The sequence below is a fragment of the Pezoporus occidentalis genome, unplaced genomic scaffold (assembly GCF_034315485.1).
Source record: "Pezoporus occidentalis ecotype Australia unplaced genomic scaffold, CSIRO_AGI_Poc_V1 ctg240, whole genome shotgun sequence".
NCBI classification, from domain to species: domain Eukaryota; kingdom Metazoa; phylum Chordata; class Aves; order Psittaciformes; family Psittacidae; genus Pezoporus; species Pezoporus occidentalis.
This window is the reverse complement of record NW_026914286.1, coordinates 1,123,628-1,140,618: the sequence shown is the minus strand read 5'-3', so window position 1 is coordinate 1,140,618 and position 16,991 is coordinate 1,123,628. Positions and strand designations below refer to the sequence as shown.

Here is a 16,991-nt window from a genome sequence, read left to right as displayed (position 1 = left end):
AAGGCAAGTCATTAACAGTCATTTTGGAAACATAACTTGCAAGTTAAAATTATTCTTTTCTTTGTATGTTTATTCATAGCTTATTGTATGTGTGTCTTTTTTTCAACCATCACTGACACACAGACTCAGACATGAACTTCTAATAATGGATTTAAATCCCTACATTGATTTCCCTTTTAATGGAAGAAAAGGTAACATTTAGTAAATGCATAAATAATACTGATCCTTTTAATACAAAGATGTAATTCCCCTGAGAAAGATGGTAATACTGGACCAATTTTTCTGTAAATACAGATAAGAAAAATCCCGCAGGTAATTTACTGGGGACTTATTCCTCATTGGAGAGCATACACAGAAGGCTCAATCTCCAGTACTGCTCTTATGCAGTCTTCATCTGAAGAGCTGTAAGCATACGAGTGTAGCTGCAGACGTGGAATCTATAAATTTTCAAAATGTAAAGGTCAGAAGACTGTATTACCGAACCAGGAATGGGGGAAGGCAATATCATAAACTTAGAAAAGAAGAAATGGCTCCCACATTAATCAAGGAAGGTGATGATCTCTGTACTTGACCTTTTCAGACAGCCCTCACAACCTCATTTGGTTAGATACAGTGACCATCCAAGCGTTTTCATTTTCCATCTTCCTACAGAGGTAAATGAAAGTTCTTTAAATCATCTGAGGATAAATTCTTCTGCCTAAGTTCTAGTCTGTGTGTCACTAGCAAGACATATATGACTCCATATTCTGGGCCAGGACCTAATTTTAATAAGCTGGGTTTGGCAATTGTACATGTTCAGCCCAAGTAATTGCCTTTTTGTCTTTTGTAAAAGACAATGCACTCTATCTGTCTGGGGAATCTTAAAAAAAAAAAAATAAAATTAATGAAAGACAGGAGTATCTTTTTTTCCTCCCCAGGTAAAAAGGAAGAATTTTCTCAGCTGGATACTTCTTTAGATGAGAAATTACAAAGGAGAAAAGACTTTACATACAAATGGCTTCATACACAGCTTTTGGATTATGGAGCTGCTAGTTTCAAAAATACAAAGTGGTGAGGTCATTGCCTTTTAATTAGATATTTTTTTCATTTTAAATTTATCTTGTAAAGTGAAACCCAGGTTAATAACTCTAAAACAAACATGATTTTGTAGCTAGGAGATAGTACACCGTATTTCTTGGTCTCAAACGTGGCAGCTTTTAGAATTACTTTAGTAGTACAGACACTTCTTCCACAGTGGTAAGCAGTGCAGAATTTTATGATAAATAGCTACATAGCTTTATGCTACTAATACAGTGTTTGTTATGTTATAAAGGGTGTAGGAAAAAGTGCTTATTCATCACATATTTTATAGCATTATTGGTATACATTATGGTTTTATTAGGATCAGCTATAATTAGATCAACTGTAACATTACCTGTATTGTTAGATTTGATTAAAGAAGTAAAACCTCCACTTTTTAACTAGATTGTATGTATTTATATTTTTTCTTCAAAACATCAACTCAATTTTTTCATCTTCAGAGTATACTTTAGTAAAATGTTATAAACATGCTCCTTCTTTATTTAATTTTGGTTATTAAACAGGTAAAATATCAATGCAATTAAAGAAAAGGTTAGTTTTATTCCATAAACTAATATGAAGACATAGTAACTACGTTTTGGTCATAAATTAAGTATAAACTATTGATATCAAAATGAAGTCATTAGACACAGTGCCAAACATCCCTAATAAAACCAAACAAGTTGTCAGTGGACAGGCAGTGGACTTAGTGTAAGCATTTTAACCTCATTTTCATTAAAAATGTATTTAATTCTTTATGAAGTGGACTGCATATTGCTTATGTTTTCTATGGAAAAATATTCCATATTTCTTAACTGTATCAGTGACTCCAGGGAGTATATGCAGCATGCACTCCCTAGAAAATATTTATCTGTCAGTCATGTTCCATAATAGTTAAACACTCCAAGTGTTTGTTTAAGATAACTGCCATGATTTTTAATTTGAATGAAAACATTGGGATAGATCATATAAGGATGTATAAAAGTAAGAAGACATGGAAATTTATGAAAGAATTATTTTAAATGTTATTATGTTACCTCTGCAGGTGTGCGCTATGCACTAGTACCTGTAATGACATTTTTTACAATTATGATACCATTTTGGACTGTGACAGAAGTCCCACTGATCTTCATTGGAACATCACTGGTAGACTGTTTATGACAGATGATGAATTTATGTAACTGAAAACAATTTTATTCCTATGTAATATGACAACTGATTTTACTATAATTTACAGCAAAAGTTCATGCATGGTTAAAGTACAGCAAAAGTTCATGCATGGTTGCATTCATTGACATTATTTTTTTAATTAGTATTGTATCATTTTAATAAACTATATTAATTTTTAATGTTTTATTGATTTTAATCTTAAGTACAAACATTTTAATATTAATTACTCTGCTACATCTTAAGCATGGAATTATTTTAAATAGTACTGTTTCTACTTAAGAAGGAGTGTTTCCAGGGAAAGATTCTGCACAGGTATTTTAGTGAACCCAGTAAAGTGGGACTGACTTACTGAAATTTCTATTCTATGTTTTTCCCAGCTGTCGTTTTTTGCCTGAGTTAGATCCTGTGATACGTGAGAGTAGGCGAGTACAACTTGTGGTAAGAACTTGTTTCTTTATGGGATTTTACGGAATTCAGCTATGCCTTGGTGGTGCTTCCAAATGCATATTTGGTGTGAAAAACAGGCTTTTTCTAATTAAATAGAATTTTTAATATTTTCTCTATTTGGCAATCAAGTCACCCATTGATGAAGATCAGAAGAAAATGTTTTAGCACAAGAACCCATGTGTATACATAGCATTCTAGTTTATTGATCTGATATTCAGTTTAGTTTTAAGACATCAAATGCTACTGTGTGTTTTTTAAAGCTTCTAAATCAACCAAAATATTTTAAAAAATTGAGTATGGTTCAACACCAATTACATTTTTTACTGAAAACATGTATTCTTGTCAATCAGACAAGTTTAAACACTCTTAAATTCTGTTGTCACATACTAAATCATTCCAATGTGCCCATAGCATCATTTATTGAAAGATAGTAAGTTACGAAAGTAATATTTGTGTTAATATGGTGACATTATAAAAAACAGTGTATAAAATCAGACACTATTACAATTTCGTCTCTGTATTTTGGCGTCATTAAATGTCCCCTACTCTTTTCATGGTTTGATGGTTTGTTTGTTTGTTTTTTAACATTTTTAAAAAAAATCATTTTCTGAAATGGGTAGGTTGGCAGGAGGGGGAATATGATAAATTTAACAGTCTGAAAATTTACAAAATGAAAAGACTCAGTGTCAGAGATAACCAAAGGTTCCTTTGATAGTCAGCAATGTTGTGATTACAGGCCAATTTATACACACTCTGCATACATATATGTTTATATGTACACACATATATATGCATATATATACACATACACACACACTTTACATTTTACTGCCAAATTACTAATATTCTTGTTTATATGATTATGTAGGGGGTTAAAAATGGGAAAAAAACTTATAAACTATACAGAATTAGTGTCTTATATTCATATATATATAGTGTAAAATGTTGCATAAAAAGAATTTCCCAGTTAGATATGTCATATGCCTCATTCTGTACTCTGAGAAATCTTGGCACTTTCTAACTCCTACCTTCCTTAGCTTTTTCATCTATTCAATATGCGTTTTTTGGAAACCCTTCCCTAAACCTCTAAAATTCACTGTTGAATAAATGTTTTTAAGACTTAGGTGTTTCTATTTACTTTTTTCATTAAGTCGGATTTTGTCAAAGATTTTTCTCTGGTGTGGGGTGTCCCCAGTTCTTAGGTTCCTGTTAAAGTTTAGGGTCTGAAATCAAGAGCCAAATGACCGTTGTGATGGGGTTTGGTTGCAGCAGCACAAATAGTTATTTGTTGCATAAAGTCTAAAACAGTAATTGCTCTAATTTGAGCAAGTCATAATCTAATAACGTTATCTAAATTACATATTATATAATTATTGTTAAGCATATGTACATATAGGTAGGTTGTATTTTATTTATAGTAGGCAGTTCTGTCCACATAATACTACTGCAATCCCACAACAGTATTATGTGGTGTGCCCACATAACTGGCAATGTTATGGGATTGTCACAGCCTGTGCCACATAATTACATAGCTGTTCCACATGAATGACATACAGAGAAAAATGCAATAGAAAAGGGAATAAAATGTATCTATCTCTAATGCAGAAAGCAGTACTATGTAGGCAATGAAATAATGATGTGGTTTGTACACATAGACAGCTGGAGTATTATGGTTTTTAAATTTGTATGGATTCTCTTAACTTGTAAAGGTTTAAGTGCAAACATACTCCTGCTGCTTTGGCATAAAAAATCAGTTAAAAGCTATGAAATCATGACAAAAATTAAGGTAGCGCTTTGCTGCAATCGTTATCGAAAAAAGTAAACTGGAAGAAAAAAAAAGAAATATACATTAAGAAAAAAAGAAAAAAGAAAAGTATATTAGAAAAGTAAAGCATTCCTAGGAATTTCCAGTAGTTTATTCATATGACATATGCTTGATCATAATGTTTCCCTGTGTGTAATAGGGTCCCTAATTTGTATGTTTCATAGGCCTGCATTCTGAATGTACTAGGTTAATACATTTTTTTAATTAATTAATTTTTAATTAAAATAATTTAATAAATTTTATCATTTTCTAAATTATAACTGTGCACATTCCAAGAGTTTAAGACATTCTTTTTCATGGATACAGAATGTTATTTCAAAGGTTGCGTATTAACAATCAAATCTTAACCATTCCAAATGGGACATAAACCTGATGTATTAACCTGCAGTATATCTAAGATCTTAGTGTGTTAACCTAGATTATTTTGATGATTTGGCTTGGTAGTACAACTACAGAAGTGCTTAGGAAGGCATGCTCACTTACAGTTTAAGCTGGGCACATAAAATAATATGATTTCCTGAATGACAAGTAGGATATACTTACTGATTCATCTTTATATGCAGTTTAAGTTACCTACATGCTTAGCCATTTCACTATTAAACAGTATCTCCGAACATTAAGATATAACTTGAATTTAAAAGCACTCTTAACCTCAGAAGGTTACAGAATATCTTGATAATTTGACATAGGAATAGAAAAAATATTCAGATGCAGAGCTGTATTCAAGGAAAAGATTCCTCCAGGTTGAAATGAATTTCCAATTTATTCGAAGGAAAAAAAAGTTTGTAGTAAAAAACTAATGGCAAAAAGTCTGAAGAGTTAAATCTGATGATCACTACAGATGGCAGGCCAATACTGCGCTCTGTGAAAAAGAGTACAAGTATCTTAAATGTCTTCCAAATTTTTGGCTCTAAGCTATAAACGTAAAAAGGAAGGTTTTAATTAGCTTCAGAGAACCTTCAATCAGGTTCTTTACAAACCTGAAATTAAGTTTGCTCCAGTGATTAATACAACCTTAAATATTACTCTGACTGTAATTGAGTGAAAACACTTATCTTTATTTGAAAGAAAATAATAAAGATTTTACATGAGAGAACCAGGCCATCCTATTAAAGTCTAGTATATAACACTGAATATTGTTGTCTACATGATGATGAAACCTCAGATTCTATGATGATAGGGACTGGATAATACTTGTGTGGAAAGAGTTGTTTAAAATGCTGTGGCCTACTGGGTCTTTGGGAATTTGAACATTAGGAAACTTCTGCTGTGTTTTAAAAGAGGTTAGATGGAAATAAGAATGACCAAGGACATTGTTTCAAATCTCTCTGAGCATAGCAATGATTGCATTATTTTATTACTGAAAGACTAAAAACTTTCTATTTAAAGATTTTGAACACGAGGAGCTCTCACAAGGTTAAAGTGACTGTAAATATTAAGGCCAAAAATATAAAGAGTTGTCAAGATAAAAATCTTATACTTTTCAAAGTTTCTAGACACTGCTGTGGAAGAGAATATAAAATATTGATGCTAGCAGCAATAATATAGCCTGCTCCCTGTGCAAAGAAAACTTTAAAATCGTGGTCATTAAACATATAAAAGGCAAGCATCAGAAAACAAGGGATAAACTTTCTGTACTAACACAAGGGGTACGCAGTCACTAAGGAAGAGCATAAAATTATCTGTATCTTTGGAGTTGTTGGTTTGAAAATGCATGTACTTTTTAATGAATTTTACATTAAACAGTGACTGGGTAAAGACAAAGAAATGAAACAGGTCTCCATTTCATCTGAGTCCTCTAAGTTAGACTGGACTACAAAGCCTGTCTGCATTGGTGCAATGCTGCTCTTGGTACAGTGAGCTGGTTTAAACAGGAAGTCTGGAGATCGTCTTCTCCAGAATAGCCTACAACTTTATAGTAACGGCATTTTCTTGAGAAAAGGGGAGCTGCAGGCTTCAACCCCCCAAGGAAGGAGTTGAAACCCAGTCTCCTGATTCCCGATTAAGCACTCTAACTACTAGGATATTGTTTGCTTTTATAAAAAAGTGGACTCTACTCATCTTCTGAAAGGATTTGGGGCTTTTCAGCTCAGATAGAGGAAGGATTTAATCTGTCTTCTGGACTCTGCTTCTGAAGGTCCAGAGATGAGAAAAGTACACACTCATGGTCAGTACTTCCAGCTGACTAACTACACTGTGGATTTTGTAGATCACTCTTCCACAATGTCTGATTTTTCCTCATCATTGTTACTGCCTCAGTATCTAGTCAACAGTATTAGATGGCTGCTTTTGGTATTGAACAACTTCATTTCAAGGAAAGGGAGCTCTTGTTGAGTAAATGTGAAGTCATTTCCGCAAAACTAACAATCCACCATTTACAGTGTGTGGAATCTTCCAGGTCAGTATTTTTAACCTTTGCCCTGTATGTCTCCAAAGCAAGGACTCATTGCTGAAATATGATTTTCGTTTCTATTTTGCCATATTTATGTGCATAAGGCAAGCTTTATGCCAAAATGTATCTCTACTGGATGCTAGAAATTTATAATTAATATAATACTCTTACCTAAAGTACAATTAAAATGCCGTCTGGTGGTTATGGTTAATTAGCAAAAAACGTAGATTAAATTACTTACTGGGCCCTTGACTGATTAAACTGATGCATGTCCTGGATAAAACATAAATATTGCAGAAAATAATCCAATATGACATCTCTGACATTCAACTATAACTTAAATTATAGACTGGTCAGTAAATGATCTTAAGCTGTTTAAGGTTTCATCAGCCGTCTGCAAGATTGATTTTCTTCAAAATTACTGTACTAAAATGTTTTCTTTTGTTGTTGCACTGACTCAGATCACAAACCACAATTTTAAGATCGGCTCTTATTTACAAAAATGCTTTGACATAGTGCATTTGTTCAGCTTAGGCAACAATAAAGGATTGTGGTATCATTTTGAAGAAGGTTGTTTGACAGACCGTGTTTGTTTATTTGGGGTAATGTGAGCTGCATTCAGAAAATGTTATATTTTGTTTCATGATTGTGTACATTCTCTCCCACTGCTTCCAGGCAAGCCCTGTAAGCAGAGAAGACACGGATTTAGACCTTGTTTCCATGGCCAGTGGAAGTGCTTTGACTGAGAACAGAGAAAAAAATAAGCAGCCACACAGACACTCAGCAAGATCTTCAAGTAAGTTATGTTTTTTTTCAATACCAGTTTTAAAGATCACTTTAAAATGCTAGAAAAGGAGCATGCTTGGAATCCCTAAAAACACATGCTACTTACCTTTCTGTTTCTTTCTAACCTAAAACTTTTTCATATGCTTTCTACAGTTCTGTTTAAAAACTGTCATAAATAAAATTTTGCTTTTCTGATTTTAATGGGAAGTTCCATCTGATGGAATACATCTTCTGATGATCTGGCTCTTAGAAGATATTTTCTCTAAATTATAAAACATAGTGGGTTTTTTTTAAATGTTTGCTATTTTGTTTTTTTTTTTCCAAAAGCGGTTTGGAAAATGCATGTTTCGTTAACTGAATGCCAGAGCATATATCCTAATCGAGCCACAGATTTCTACTATGTTGATTGCCAGTTATGCTGTAGTATATGCCCCCCACCAAACTTACTTTAGCTCAGTGGCGGAGGATCCTTTTAAAGCCATATATTTTTACCACTCCATTATCATACAAATTAAAAAAAGAATGTCTATACAGAAAAAATGCAGGTTATAAAATGTTAACATTTTAAGTTTCATTTTTTAGTCTGTGTAAGATAACTGAAGAAAATGTTACTATATTTCTAATTATATGAGGTACTATGTTTTTTTTGTTTGGGAAGAATACCTTTTCCAGATAAATAAAACTCCATGCCCCCAAAATTACAGAAAATATAAGCAGTATTAAATAAATTTGGCAAAATTATTGAAATTCCTAAAACTGTTTAAGTAGTGAAGCTTCTTGAAATGCTTTATGTCAAAATACAAATCAGCTTATTTCATAAATTGCATGCATTTCCCAGATTTGCTTTTTTATGTTATGTTTTCATATATGCTGACTTTTCACTTTTAACAAAAAAAAAAGTAAAAATCATTGTAAACATGTAAAAATATTTGATACCTCTATTTTTCTGACATACTTTTTAAAGGCTTTGGAATAAAGATTTATTTACATTGTATTAGTCTACCACAGGCAAAAAATAATGGTGAGTACAATTTGTCTGTGCTTATTTACTTGATTTACATTCCTAAAATTAGATTAGACAAAATTAATCATCCCAGTATAAATTAATTTCATCCATGAAGAAAGAATATGATTCTCTCTCTCTGCCTACCATCTTAGAAAAGAAAGAATTATGGCCTTAGTTTTCCTGGTTCTCTCCATTGGCTAGTTATGAACCACCACCATTTAAATTAGATGAGATTCCTAACTGCTAAGATTCTAAATTTAGGTAAGACAAGTCTAAGCTACTGACATCAATGGCAAAATATATTCATATATTCAGAATAGAATGTATTCATATCTTGGATAATTGAGGTATGCAGTATACACTACATTCATATTAGTGTGTAATTGCTGTCTAGATTGTAACCCACACTTTATGTCCATCCAGAAAAATAAATAAGAGTAAGGTCTTTCCCCAAAGATAGGCATATAGAACTATGTTATGAGTTTGGGAACAATAAAGATGAAAAGTGTTATTCTATTATGCCTTCAAGAAGAAGAGACTAGGAAAGGAGCAGGAAAGAACCATCAACTGGTGAAGTCATAAGTGTGAGAGACAGAGAGACAGTTTACCGTATCTTCTAATATATATGCATTTTCATAAAATACACATATCCTGCAACACAATTTTATATTCATTCTCCAGATCTCATGTCTTTCTATATAAATTTCTGCACATGCATCTATATAAATCTTTTCATCATGGATTTGAGAAGTTAAACAGTGATTATACTTTAACATTATAATGCATACTATATAAATAAATGATGTCATTACTATTAGCTTTGTACAATTTATATTCAGTATATGAACATGTTTATTGCATTAGTTCTGTTTGCAGAAGACATTTAATTTTCAGTGATCGAACATAAATTATTAGCTGTGTGGGTTTCCTTAACCTGAAACACTAGAAATTTGCCTTTATTTATTATAAAATACTTTCCTGTTGTATTGTCTCTCTTGGCTTTGCTTTCTGAAATAGCTAACAAAGAAGCCTGGAAGCCTTTTTAGTGATTTAGTATGTGTATTCATTTTGAGCCTTTTATTACAGAAGAGCTTAGAAAAGGTGCTGTGACGTTAGAGGTGCTGCCATTTGAATAAATAATTAAATCAGGTTCTTGTACTAATTTTTCAGGAGAATTCAAACTTGATGGTTTGATTTTTAGGTGTATTTACAAAAAAAAAAATCTCGAATATATATGATACTAAAATAAAATGCATTTTATATACTGCAGGAACATGACTTCATGACTGTTAATGTGTTTGTAAAGACAAAACATATAATGCTTCAAAGCTGTTATCCTTTCATTCAGAGGGTTTTTTTTAGAAAGGCTAAGTCAAGATTTTCAGACATATTTTGGGAACTGCCCAATTTTTTTAGACTTCTTCATTAAAGAATTTGAAGTTTTTTATCACTCAAATTTACTTTTTTTTTTCAAGGTGGATGGGGTAGGTTAATTCTAAACTAACTTAATTCTGTTCCTTGACAAAACAAGATGAAATGAGGAATAAAAGAAATGCTTTGGACATAGTTTAAGGAAAGCATGTGTGTATTTGAAGTATTTGATGTGTTTCCATGTTATATGTTCAAAGGGAAAATTAACTGTGCATTAAATTCATGAAGTATTAAAAAAAAAAAAAAGTATATATAGCCTAAAGAAAGAGTAGCAATCATTCAGTTAGACTAATTAGTTATCTGTCTAATTTACGACCTTGTCTCTACTGATGGTCAATATGTTATGTTCTCAAACATATACCACTTTATGGTCCTTCCAGAAATTGTAGGTTTTTAATTTATGCTCCCTGGTAACTAATTTTTCTTTCCTGTTTCTTGAGGTGTTTTTTTTGGGGGTGGGTTTGGGGCTTTTTTTATGCATTCTTATCTGACCAATTCTAAAATCTTAATCTCTGTGTTTCCTAGTGCCGATAAGTTGCAAAAGTAGGTGTGTTAGAATAATCTTTAGCTGATTATATTTTCTGCCTTTCAGTTTCACATAAACTTACTCCGCTTTTATGCAAAAGGACAGAAAAAAGCTCTTCCTCCCTGAAGTATAATTTCTCTGCAATACACATGCATAAGATGATTAGTGGCTTACAGTAAAGAATTATACACAATTCAAGTATCCATACTTATTGGTATTTTCATGAACTCTGTAAATATTGGGGTGAATTGCTGGTTACATTTTTTGCTTTAATACTTGCTTGAACACTGTTACTGTCGTCAGCACTAAGTTGGAAGATGGGTATAGAAATGTTTTGCAAGAACTAAACAATTTATTTTTTTATATCTAGCTAGACAGGATGATTTTTTTCAGTACTAATGTCCACTTTGTGAGCAGGCAATGACGATCATAGCCTCCATTCTATCATCCTAATCTGATTCTATCCTATCGACCTTTGGATGAGTCTCCTACATATTTACATTGTCTACCTGTCGTCACGATTTTGTTGTTTTTCTCTGCAAATCATACTTTATCTTCATTGTATTTCTTGCCTTATGGACAGTCTTGTCTTTTGACAGGGGTTTCCAGAAGCACCAGATTTTGAAAACGGAATGCAGTGGGAGCTATGCCTTTAACTGTTATTTAAAATACTGTCCAGAATTCTTAATTCTTCTCTTCCTTGAATTCTAGTCTTTCAGGGAGTCTCTGATATGAATAAAAAAACTTATTTCCAGGAAAAAATTTAGAAGAACTTGGACCTGAATCTTGTCATTCCTTAATCACCCCTAGTTAAAAAAAATAGCCTCTAAATGCTATCTCCACTACAAAACTTTTATCAATTTCATTTCTCAGATAAATTCAAACTTTACCATTCTGTCAGTCAGTCAAATGAAATTAATGAAGTTTAATAATGCCTTTCTTAGAGTGGAAAGACTTCAATATTAAGACCAAAAAAAAAATTAAACACAGTAACTTCTATGGTACAGCTTCACTTCTAAAAAAAATCCCTCCTTTCCTGCTCCTTTCTTGTTAGCATTAGTATTGTCTATATATTCTAGTTCCATAACTGCTGTCTTTCATTTAGGATTTATAAACTCACTGCATGCAGTAAACATCTCATTTTTAAGCTCTCTCTTCATGCCTTTACTCATATTTTACTGAGGGGTTTCTGGTGGTCTTTTTTCTCTTTCCTTTTTTTTCTTTTTCATACACAGTCTTAATTAGAATGTTGTAGAAACCAAGTAAGAAACATCTCTAGAAACATGGCATTAAGTATGGAGGTACTCATTTAGTTGTCCTTTCAGTTTCTCAGCATTTACCGGCTTAAAAGTCTTCCTAGAATGTAATGGTAACATTTATGCTTTCTCTTTAAAAATGTGTAAAAATGCTGTAAATTTGTAGTGGATAATTACCATACAAATTGCTTATTATTGTCAGCAAAATGCTGAACCCAATTTACCTTAGAAATCACAACTGCTGTCACAATTTTAGGAATAAAGATGTCTGTTCTGCAAGCCACATCTAGTTATATGACCACATTAATGTTAGTGGACAAGCATTTTGCCCAGTAAAAGAAAGGGAAATGAGTCTGTAGTATTACTATTTTTGTGCTCAATAAAGGCATTTGATGGATGCAAAAGGGTTCTGCAGTTCTGAAGTAATCAAAATTTACCAGGCCTTGATACCTAGTAAAAAAGCATGAACGTTGTTTTGAACATCATTCCAATGTAACATTTTTTTCACACAGGTTCCTCTGTATATCTTATCATAATACAAAATATGCCTCAGAAAAAAAAGGTGTTGATCCACCATACATTCATGTCTAGCATATATTTACATGGTCAGAGAAAAATAGCTAGAAAGTAATTAAACCTATGTTAGGGTCTGAAAGAACGCAAAATAATCTCAATTTGGAAACCCTTAGACATGTTAGACTAGAATGGTGTCTAGGCAAAAAGCCATGCAGAATGATGGGGTAATTTAGCAGTGGCACAAATCTATATAAATTTTAAATTCTTTAATGACTTCCAAATTAGAACTTCCTTATATTCTGCAAACTTATGGTGCAGGTAGATAAAGTTCATAATTTTAATATTGTGTCACATCCAAATTTTTCATCTGACATTGATTCTTTCTTTTAAATAATCAATGAGAAAAGGCAATGTATTAGAAAATAATAAATCAGCACAGTAATCTTCATTGCATTTTAAACATTCTTCGGTATGCTGAATTTTAATTGATGTTTTATATGTGAAAATACACAGCACAATGGAACTTGTTCATTTGCAGGCTTAGATACTAAAACTTATTTTTCTGTTTATGATGCTGGTAGGATACATTTTATCCACACAAGGAAAAGTATTTGCCTGCAGATTCAAGAGGCTTGGCTTTTTCCCATTCTGTTGCTAGCCTGTTAGCTGATCCTAGGAATGTCATTTGGAATCCATATATATACATCAATTTTCCTATCTGCAGAAATAATAGTCATGGTATATACATTCCTTATATAATGTTTATATATCTGCTGATGAAAACATCATTATGTTTAACAGTTTGGAAAGGGAAGGGGCTTCCTCCTCATTTGTGAGCTGGATAAACTATTTGGAAGCTGCCATGTCAACAAAGGAGTAATGTTACAGATGGATATACACAGGTACAGCCATGCAGACAACAAACTACTTACAGTATGGTGACAAAATCAAGGGATGTGTCAAATCACAGAATGGTTAAATCACAAAATAAGGTAACTGGTGGCAATGTAGGTCTAACTCTCATTCTTTCTGTTTCTTAAATTCACAAACTGATTTTTACTTTTTTTTTCCTTAACTGGAGAGATGTTGTGTTGAGTAACAGTAAAAGTGCAGTAGTCCTTGAAGAAACTTTGAAGAAGGTTTCTTTCAAAAATGAACATAAAATTGTGAAAGTGAATATCTGAGGTGAAATCCTGGCTCAATCAAAGCCAGTAACCCAGATATCAGTATGATACATACATCTAATACACTGCAAAAAAACTTCAATTTTTTACTGGTTTGTAGGGATTTCTTTTATTTAAAGGTATAATGTTTTAGTATTTCCCTGTTCCTAAAATATGCCATCTTAATAACATTTTTTTTTTAAAACATAAACACACATATAGGCCTGGCTCATCAGTTAGTTCTACTGATTCCATGCCCAAGTGTTCTAAAAATTCAACTAATCATATGTGATTAAGAAAAAATCTGGATCAGGAATGTAGTTGTGTATATTTTTGCATAATGAGAATACTTATGCGTGCAAATTTGACAGATTCTGCAGGATCGTGACTTTTTTCTGTTTAACATAGCTGAAAGATACTGCTTTTCTGACCATTTGAAATTGTTATGGAGATATGTATATATTGTATTAATTGTATATCAAACAGCACACACCTAATCTTTTGGAACAGACTGCAGAATGGTGATTTACAAGATGCTGCTTAATTCACTTTTAGGTTATATATTTTAAAATACCCTAAATGCAGACTTTAAAAGGCATTTTGAACTTACTTCCATAAAATTTATCAGGCTAGGGAGAAAAATTATACATGTAATTTCATCTGGTTTGATTTATGAAAATAATTCAACAACTATGTTTAACAGATACACAGAGGCATTTCCTAAAATTTAAGCACTTAATATTACAGCCTGATAGTCTTTTAGTAGCATTTGGGGATACTTGGGGGCAGGTTGGTTGGTTTTGTTAAAGAGAAAACAGGTTTTTAAAAAAGAAAATCCATTCTGAGACATTAACCATTTGGAACCTTGGAACCATTAGACACACCAGAAAGATATTTTTCATATGGGAGGGGCAAACAATAACAATTTTGGATTTCCTTTTTTGTGGGTTATTTGTTAGGTAGTTTCAAAAATTTTTTTCAAGTCAGTGCACAGAAGGACACAGCAATGAATGCTGGGCTACTATAGAGTAGTTCTGTTGGATGGCAAAGGCGTGTCTCCCCCAGGAAAAATCTTTCCTTGTTCTTTTTTCCCCTTCTAATCTTTCTCTTTTTCATTGCTGACTTTTCCACACTTGTGCTCCGTAGTCCTTTTATTTACTATGAAAAATTCTTGTTTCTGCTCCTCAAACTTCTTATTCCAGCATCATCCTCCTCTCCCATCCACTCTTAGGCTTCCTTCACACAGTCACCAAGTCTTGTGTTTCTTTCCACAGGTCCTTCTCTGATTACCTTTTTCCTCAGTCTCTCCATTCCTTCTTGTATCCACATATTCCTTGCCAGTATTGCTCAGATTCACCATCTCCTAGTTTGACCTTCCTCCAAATTTGGCCTGGTTTAGTGTACTATTTAGGCAGATCTTGAGCCCAGACTCTTAATGTACTTATTCTGTGTATCATTTCTTATCATCACCTGTCTTTTCACTTTTTTAAAGTTATTCTGAGAGTTAGGGCCCATCTAGTGACACTTAATCCATGTCTTTTATTCTTATTCGGTCCCCATTTGCCAATTCACAACTTTCTTCTTTCCCATATTTTCTCTCTGCTCTCAGTGTCAGTCTGTGTGTCAAGTCATTCTAGTCTCTTGTGCCATCTATGCCAGGGTACTGTGTACCAAGTTAGCCTTAGTTTCTCTAACTAAGAAACTGAGTTAGAGAAACTAACTTTCTCTTAGTTTCTCCTTAGTCAGTTTCTCTCTTAATTCCAAGTCAGTCTCATTTCTCTTTCAGGTTTTAATTCCAGCCCCCTACCTCTTCTCTCAGTTTCCGTCCTATGGGACCTTTAGTTCTTGTCCATTCCATAGTTAGGCTACATCTGCCACAGAAAGCATAAAACAGTCAGACTCTTAAGTTCCCTGACCTAGCATGATCTTCAACATTATTTTTAGCCATAGTCTTGCTTAGCTCTGTGTAACATCATGGTAAAGCATGTTTCCATGCTGACTGATATTTTAGGGAATAAAGCCCAAAAAAATCAAGACCTTGTCCTCTAATCATGTAGAAACTTCAGTTTGTATATACTTTATCCAAATTTGGACAGATCCTAACAGCAAGTCTCTATTACTTGGCAGACTTAAAGTCTTCTGTGAAAAGGGGAACATAAATGTTTCACATATTTTCTTAGAAGTGACTGACCTTTCAGAAAACTTCAGCCAAAGGCATATACTCAGTGTGTAAAATTTCAACCTAAATGGTCAAAATTTGATAAATGGATAAGGAGCTGAAAAATAAATAAATAAATAAATAAATAAATAAATGTTTGGCTTTAACAACCAACAGTGCTTAAAATCATGTTCATAGTTAGGAAAATGTTATAATTCACAGGAACTTATTTGAGCATTATGTTTATTATTTTAAGTGCTCAGAATGGCAATTAATAAATTTTATAACTTATTCTTGCAAATGTTTGTAAATGTTTATCTGTCTGAATTCCTTCATGTAACTCAGTCACATTTAAGTATTTGTCAGCAAGATCTAGTCAAAACAGCATCAGTGTTCAATGACTAAAGATATTTAAGTTCATTGTTTCTATAAAATTTTAAGATTAGTCTCTAGTCCTACCAACTTGAAGTCAAGGAGATTTACAGAGAAAATTAATCATTTGCTTGCAAAAAAAAAAAAATGGAAATCATAAGTATGTTTTATCTTCAAATCTCCATACGGAAAGGAGATATATCTTTGCATATTGCATGGGATTTCATATATGATGCTCCTTCTCAAGGCTGTACAAATATATATGAAATACAAAATTTAATGTAAAATTGCAATACGTTTTTGTTTTGATGGAAATAATGCAACTAAAAAAACATGTTTGATCCACTTTCAATATACTCATAAGTAACATTATTAAAAATTAACTTTTCTGAGATTGTAGCATTTACCTTTTTCACAGACCTGCTGAACCTAGCTTCTTTTCAGAGCTTAAATTGTTGTAAACGCTTTGCTGCTATGGATTTGTTCTGGTCACTTTCATTAAAATGTTGAAGTGTTTTCTCCATGCCTTCTTATGCTGTATTTGCACTTAAGTAATACAATATGGTAAGGACTTTGAAATAAATTATATCTCCAGACACACAATGTTAGGTGGATCGATAAATGCCCTATGACGTCTACTATACATCATAAAGTGTCCATCATAGCCTGTTTAACAAAGCTTTTCTTCTTGGACACCAAGAATTTCATTCAAAGCATTTTACATATTGCATTACTTATCAAAACAGGGGATATGTAAACCTTGACATTTGTTAAAAGACCCAGGCTTTAACGAAAAAAGACCAGAACAAATCAATAGCAGAAAACAGATTAAACAACAGAAAACTGACTGCTTGGAAATAGAAGCATGTGAGCTTAACCCAAGA

General features: G+C 32.6%; 1 protein-coding gene across 1 annotated transcript in view; it reads left to right on the top strand.

The window, feature by feature from the left end:
* The window catches only part of LRRIQ1 (leucine rich repeats and IQ motif containing 1), a 107,397-nt gene that overhangs the window by 85,268 nt on the left and 5,138 nt on the right, over positions 1-16,991 (top strand). The window contains exons 22-24 of the mRNA XM_062622360.1: positions 918-1,050; positions 2,607-2,667; positions 7,569-7,689. Coding sequence (XP_062478344.1) covers positions 918-1,050; positions 2,607-2,667; positions 7,569-7,689 — 315 coding nt within the window. The remainder of the gene's footprint in view (positions 1-917; positions 1,051-2,606; positions 2,668-7,568; positions 7,690-16,991) is intronic.